The 7,670-nt window shown below is 38.6% G+C and overlaps 1 protein-coding gene and 1 pseudogene across 1 annotated transcript; both read right to left on the reverse strand.

Moving 5' to 3' along the window:
- Nucleotides 1-392: 392 nt before the first annotated feature.
- LOC102483824 (S-formylglutathione hydrolase pseudogene) lies at nucleotides 393-1,829 on the reverse strand (annotated as a pseudogene).
- Nucleotides 1,830-2,159: 330 nt separating this feature from the next.
- LOC102484224 (uncharacterized protein C9orf85 homolog) lies at nucleotides 2,160-2,745 on the reverse strand. The gene has a single exon (XM_014585564.2). The coding sequence runs from the start codon at nucleotides 2,648-2,650 to the stop codon at nucleotides 2,192-2,194; it is 459 nt and encodes a 152-aa protein (XP_014441050.1). The 5' UTR covers nucleotides 2,651-2,745; the 3' UTR covers nucleotides 2,160-2,191.
- Between the last annotated feature and the right edge of the window lie 4,925 nt (nucleotides 2,746-7,670).

A 7,670-nucleotide genomic window follows, 5' to 3' on the forward strand; every position in this document is an offset into this window, starting at 1 on the left:
GCAGCATTGATAATTGAACAATGCAAATAGTGAATAAAACAAAATAAACAGTTCTAAAAGCTCTGTCAATTTGCCATTGAAAGCACTGCACAACCTTTATTTAAAGGCCTGGCTATAGAGACAGAAATAGATTATTAGCAGGGAATAGGGGAGAGGAAAACAGAGAGGACTGTTTCATGAGTATGAGATTTTCTACTAGCTAATGGAAATATTTATGAATTCCGGAGAATAAATGATCATAAAACATTGTGACAATACTAAATACCACTGAATTGTTCACTTTCAACAGTTAATTTAATTTTATTTTTTAAAGGATATTACTATTTGTTTCTCAGCAATTCTTTATATAGTATAATTTGTATAATATTGAAGAGATTCTCTTATCTGAAGTTTTATGCATTCAAGTATTTTGCATGATAGCTGATGTGATTGGTAACAAAGGTTGCAATGAAGTAGTGGCTATGATCATAACCTCATTATCTAAAAGCAACAGGGATTTTCTTTTAAGTACAGGCAGCTATGAAGTTATCAGAAATTAACAGTCCAACTGAAAGAAACTGGTCATCTTTTCCTTGATCAATTAATATGTCTAGCTGAGAACCTGGATAGGACTTCACAAGATGCGTAACATCATAAGCTTTCCGTTTACTTTGGTCTGTACCCAGGTATCCACTAAAAGCTTGCTGGCCCCAAGGACAGAGCACTGGGCTCTAAAGTGGAGCAAATGCTGACACAGATTTGTATTTTCCAGGACTTTTGAGGCACAAATCACAGCTCTATGGCCTCCCATGGAGTGGTTAAAAATAGATTTCCCTTGGGGGTCCACTGGAAAATGGACATTTATAAGTTCCGGAAGTTCCTCTGTTACGTAAGAATACATTCTATAGTTCATTTTCCAAAGATCTCCAGTGGGATCCACATAAAACCCAGCACTAGTGCCGAAGTCCCAGCTGTCATCCTCTCCTTCAATATCACAACACAGGGCTGGTATCCAGAGCAACGATATAACGCCATGTTCTGAGGCTGCTTGATGATAACCACATTTCAATATAACATTTTGTTCTCTGTAAGTTAAACCAGACATCTAATATAGTGCAGGGCACTTTCCAGTTTCTGTCTTTGATGGTAAGTAGTTAGCAAATTTCACTTTACACTTCAGTTCAACACTGTCATGTTCAAAAACTTCCTGGAATCCTCCCAAAAACTGGTTGATGTAATAATTCTGTTTCAAAACCATTCTTCTCCTCAGACAACCATAGCAGGCAGAGCAGGCACTGCAGAAAGGGAAAGGTGGGAATGATATAGGAATTAGTTTTTATTATTATTTTTTTCTTTTTCTTTTTGAGAGGTTTTTGCTATAGGGCGCATGCGCTTGCCAGAAAGACAGACAGAGACAGAGAGATAGAAAGTGAGAAATCACCCCCCAGAGGGGATGGCCATGCCACAATCCCTTCTCCTTCATTCTCCTCTTGGGATCTTGGGCACACATGCTCAGCATGAGTTTAAGCCACCGGGTCCAGGACTCGAACCGCGGTCAGCTGCATGGGAGCTCAGCGACATAGCCATTACACTAACTGCCAGTCCTGAGCCCAGTGTGATTTTTAAGCCATGATGTCCAGGACTTGAGCTGCAGTCGGTCTTGTGGGAGTCCAGTACCTTATCTACCATGATACCTGCTGGCCTTTTTCCTTTTCTCTTTTCTTCTCTTTTTCCTTTTCTTTTCTCCTCTCCTCCCCTCCACTCCCTTCCTCACTCCACTCAACCACTGTACCACCACTCAACCACTATGGCACCGGGTGGCCCCTCATAGTAATTTTTATGACTATCATGATAACGCAATAACCTTTTTTTTTAGTGATTTTTTTCCTTTTTTTGGCTATAGGGCACGTATACTTGCAAGAGAGGGAGAGAGAGAAAGCTAGAAATCATCCTCCAGGGGTGTGGCTAGGCCAGTATCCACCTTCCTCCTTTCTCCTCTTGGGACTTTATGGGCAAGCCCGCACATGTGCCTGGCATGAGACTCAAGACACCAGGTCCAGGGCTCAAACCAAGGTCACCCCTGTGGAGTCCAGTGCCTCAACCACCACACCATTTGCCGGCCCCCAATAAAACAATTTTTTCAAGTGACAATGTCACCCTTTTCTTTTTTTTTTTTTTTCGTGTTCTCAAACTGACTTTTAATATATTTATATTAATCCACTGGACTGTCATCTTCTGTGTCATCTAAAGCAATATCAAACTCTAAATCATCATCACTTTCTTCATTTCTTCTGCAACTTCTTCTCCAGTTGGGATTATTTTCTGTCTTTTCTGGTTCTTTGTTAATCGGAATAACAATTTCTTCTTTCTTTCCACATTTTGCACAAACTTCAAGTTCACAGGCACATGGTCTACACATTATATGGTAAGAGTCCTTCACTGTCTTCTGTAAGCATTTAACGCATTTTTTTGGTTTTGATAATGGTTTGTATTTGCTGTATTTCACACGCCATTCAAGAACTTCTTTACAGTGCTGACATACTCCATCATGAAGTTTTGCATTAATTTTCTTGGTATGAACACTTTTATCAAACTTGTCATTTTTGAAGCTAAACGTATTCTGGTGCTTCTGAGGCCTGGAACGAGCCACGTTGCCCTTCTGGGTGCTCATCGCTGAAATCACAACCACCTCACGAGGTTTTCAGGGGAAAAGATGCAGGATAGACAGAAACTACACCCAAAGAGTTGATCCTTCTGTCAACGACCCGGAAGAAACCTCACCCTTTTCTTTTTGAAACTGGCTATTTACAGGGACCTTGAAACTAAGGTATCCAAGCTTAGTTTAAAAAACAAACATAAAACACTTTTCCCCCTAAACCCCACTTTACCTTATTTTCAATCTCTACCAGCTGGATACCCAGGGATTGCCCAATACAATTCTTTCTCCTTCATCATCACATTGTCACAAACTCTTAATTAGTGAGCCGTATCAGTTCTATTAGAGTGAGAAATTAATAGTGATGATAATGAACATAACATGAAAAGCAACACTTTGCTAAAGTTTGCTATGTGCCAGAAACTCTCCTACTTGCTGTTGGAGTGATTTTTTTGTTTTGTTTTGTTTTGCTTTTATACAACTGAGTCTTCAGTATGGCTCAAATGCTATAATGATTTTGTAGACAGGGAAACTGTGGCTTTGTCAAATTGAGTTAAATAATCCAAGGAAATGACAGAGTCAGGCTTCTAATTTGGAAAGTCTGGTTCCAAAGTCTGTACTCCCAGTACAGGAATAAATGAATAAATAAATCGGTTGAACTCGCATCCTGGGCAGTGATTTTATCCTCTATTATATGCTCTATAGTCATGTCAATTCTCACAAGACTAGGGTTAACAGAGCATATCTATTGTCCACTCCTTTGCTATTGACCTGTGTCTTTGCACTCAGAAATGTGTCTAGCTGGCAGCATATAGGCAGGTCTTGCTATTTTTATCCAATCTGACATACCCTGCCTTTTAATTAGTTCCTGTGTCCATTAATACTGTTTTCTATTTGTTCTGTTATTTGTTATTCTTATTTTCCTGCTTAACTGTCTTCTGTATTCTTCTCATTGTTGATGTCTTAGCTGTAAATACTATTTTTAGGTATTGTTTTGAGTTTCTTACTATGTATTATAAACTGACATGGCCTGCTTCCAAAAGATATTACACTTCTCGAATAGCATGTGAACATTATAATAACATATTTATGACTCTCACTAAAATCTGTGACTCTTAAAACATATTTATGTGGCCAGCAGGTGGCATAATGGTTAAGGCACTGGGTCCCCACATGGTCAACTGATTTCAAGTCCTGGACCCAGCAGCTTGAAACTCATGCCAATGCAGGTACATGCCTGCCCAAAATTCCAAGAGGAGAATAGAGGAGAAGGGATTGCTGTGTGACCACCCCCACCCCCACCCCCACCCCCGGGGAGTGATTTGTCACTTTCTGTCACTGTCTCTCTCTGGTAACCCCGTGCTCCCTGTAGCAAAAATCTCTCAAAACCCCAAAACATACTTATACTTCTTTCCTCTTGGCCTTTGTGCCACTGTTATCATATAGTTTCCTTGCCCTTACATTATATATTCACATTAATATTAGTTTCCTCCAACAGTCAGTTACATTTTAAAGCTGTTTAAATAAAAGAAAAAAAAATAAACTTAACACATTTTTACACAACGTAGTTCCCACTTTTGGTCTTGGTCATTTTGTATACATCCTCTGTATTTCTGTACTGTGTATGATAGCCACTTTAGTAAATAATTTGTAGGTACAATAAAGCCCCCGACACTTATTTAAATTTCTAATATATAAATTGTTAAACTCTGATGATAATTACTACTGGGTTGTGACAAACAATTAAATAAATAGCCAGAGTCACTGCAGAGGTATAAATATGTCCCCCTGAAATTCATGTGTTGGGTTGATTGTACTGACTGTATTGTAAAGGCGATAAGTAAAAACTTAAATTCCCTCATGGTGTCACACCTAGTGCTAGGTGTTTGGTTCATAGTGATTGCATCATTGAGGCAATAGTCTCATAAACAGCTAACTTAATGTTGTCTCATGAGACCCAGTTAGTTCTAGCTCTAGGGAAAAAGAGTGAGTTCTTGAGAGAGCTGGTTCTTAAAAGAGAGAGATTGTCAGGACCCCTTTCTCTCTCAGTATGTACCTGCCATTCTCTGTGCTTTTGTCAACCATGCTGTAAGCCTTCGTCTTTGGACTTTCAAGTCACCAGAATCATGAGTTTGTAAATCAACTACCATTTTCCTTTCTATAGAATCACACAGTCTCAGGGATTTCTGTTAGCAAGGCAAAAGAGACCAAGACAGTCAATATCCTATAAAACTAAATTCTCTTGTCCACATTAGAATATAAAACTGCATATCACAGCTAAAACACACATAAAAGAATCTATTGAGATACAAAATACTGTATCTAATATCTTTCTGTTGAAAATTGTAGCACTGTGTTTTCTAGAACCCTGCTCTGTCTAAGGCAGAATCTAATTTTTTCAGTGATTATTCTTAACACCAGATCTTATAAAAGTGAAATCTCTCACTGCCATCTCTTATATTAGCACTTATGAAAGACAGAAACATAGGGTAAAAAAATAGTTGTGTTCACTCTCTACTTACCAAATCTTGCTTAGTATTAATAGTCAACAGTGGAAAAATTCCTTGTGCACTTGTACCTGCTCAGTGTACCTACAGGACAAGTACATTTAGTTTATTCATTTGTTACTTTCAGTTACTTACTTGATTAGTCAATGAGAATAATCCTTGTGCTCATGTTATTTGGGATAGTTTGCTTATCTATTCCAGTATTCTTACAATAATCTGTTAGAAATTGATTTGAATATTTTTTCTGTTGCATTTTCTTAAATTTTTCTGTAGTAGAGGTTTTCAGAAAGGAAAGATTAAGGATGTTTTATGGGGCATAACAGGATTCTTTCTCTCTCTCTTTTTTTTCCTTCTTAAACTGTGCTACTGGAGATCATTATATTTTGTCTCTTGTTAAATGCTAAACTGATTCGGAAAACATGTTAATAGCAATTAATTATATTACTCTTAAACTGTAAAGCTTTATGTAATATTTTATTTCTTTCAAATGTGTCTTTCATAAATAGTATTTGTTCCAGTTATATTTATTTTAATGCATGATAATAGTTTGCACTTATTTTTAAACTGGAAAAGCCTATTCCATCACAAGAGGGGAATATTTATGAAGGGACTATAAGTTAGGACAGATCCTAAAGCTGGCATTCTATTTTTAGTATTTAGCCAGTTCCTTTTTTGTTTGTTTGTTTATTTGTTTGTTTGTTTGTTTTGAGAGGTTTTTGCTATAGGGTGCGTACACTCTCCAGAAAGACAGAGACAGAGAGACAGAAAGTGAGAAACCACCCCCCACCCCCAGGAGGGATGACCACACCGCAATCCCATCTCCTCCATTCTCCTCTGTGAGTTTAAGCCACTGGGTCCGGGACTCGAACCGCAGTCGACTACATGGAAGTCTAGTGACATAGCCATTACACTAACTGCTGGTCACAGTTTTTTTATTTTTTATTTTTTATTTTTATAAGTAGACAAAGAGTGTATATGTTCACCACAGAGAGAGACAGGAAAAATTAGGCCCCATTCTGCCCGCACACAACTCCTGCTCTTCCATTTGTCCATCTTGTTGGGATTTGGAGCATATACACACATGCACAAGCCTTCAGGGCTAGGATTTGAACCTTAGTCAACCATATGTGGTCAAGCTTACTTCAGCCACAATGACCCAGGGCTAGCCTTATCTACTTTGTTTTTAAGCTAGACTATGAATGATATTCAGAGGTAATATCATTATATCAATTTTTAAAATGGAAGTCCAGCCTCATAACCTAGCAGTTAAGAGAACCAGATGTCCCCTGACTGACATGGTTCAAATACCAATCCCAGTGGCTGGAAATACATGCTGAATCCACACATACACACATGTGTGTATGTATGCTTTTAAAAACGCAACAGGTAGAGAAATGGAGGAGTAAGGACTACAGTATCACCCCTTACCTGGTGATATTTTCTTTCTCTCCCTCATTCTGCTGAGTGCATACAAAAAAAAAAAAAAAAAGATGCATTATTTACCCAACAACTGTCTGTCATTTCCTGACATCTCAGTTATTTCCTAGATATTATGCAACTAATTATTTTTTTCTAAGACAAACCCAGGAAATGATTGAAAGAATGAGGTGGAGAGGGAAGTAAACAAGATGGTTGATAAGGTCATCACAGGCCTTCCATCCTACAGAGAGACAATCAGTTAATGGCATAGTATGGTGCATGCAGGAGGATATTTCCCATAACAACACTTCTCCTTCCTGTTGAAAACAAGAGTAGACAGTGTCTTAAACATTCTGGTTTGTCTGGGCATTGTCCAAGAGAAAAGTTACTGTCTTCCTGGCTGGAAGTACTGATAAAATGGGTGATATAGTTTGAAAGCTGCAGAAAACAACGGTAGCAACAGAGCATGTTGAAACTGCACTTCTTCAGACTGCACAGGGAGCAAGAAAGAGATCACACAGTAGGTTTGAGAGGTTTCTGGGTCTTCCAGTCTGGCTTTTTCAAAGACAGAGTACAGAGACTGGGAAAGATGGCATCTTTTTCCAATGCCCACATATTAACCAAAAAATTGTAAGCCCTACAGAGAAACCAGAAAACACGGCCCAGTCAGAGAACCAAAATAAATTTCCAGAAATGAACACTTACCGAAATCCAGATCTTGGATTATATGACTAATAAATTTTTCAAAGAATTATTTTTTTATTATTATTATTATTACTATTATTATTATTATTATTACTATTATTATTATTACTCATACCATTCATTTAACTTGCTAAAGCCATGTGTATTCAAGAGAAAGAGAAAGTGAGAGAGCAGTCATGGAACCTGGTCCCCGGCCACCTGAATGGGGGCACAGGAGAATGACAGGGCAGGCCCTCAAAATCTCCCAGAACAGACTGCAGAGCATCATAGCATAGGATGACAGGGCAGTACTGCCCTTTCTTGCACTGGTTGCCCCTGCTCTGGCACCTGCTCAGCCTCTCTCTGAGCCTCCCTGGGCCACTGGGTGAGAGAGCCTGGGGATGACAATTTTACTGTCTGTTGAA

The sequence above is a fragment of the Tupaia chinensis genome, unplaced genomic scaffold, assembly GCF_000334495.1.
Source record: "Tupaia chinensis unplaced genomic scaffold, TupChi_1.0 Scaffold149983_1, whole genome shotgun sequence".
Classification (NCBI taxonomy): Eukaryota; Metazoa; Chordata; class Mammalia; order Scandentia; family Tupaiidae; genus Tupaia; species Tupaia belangeri.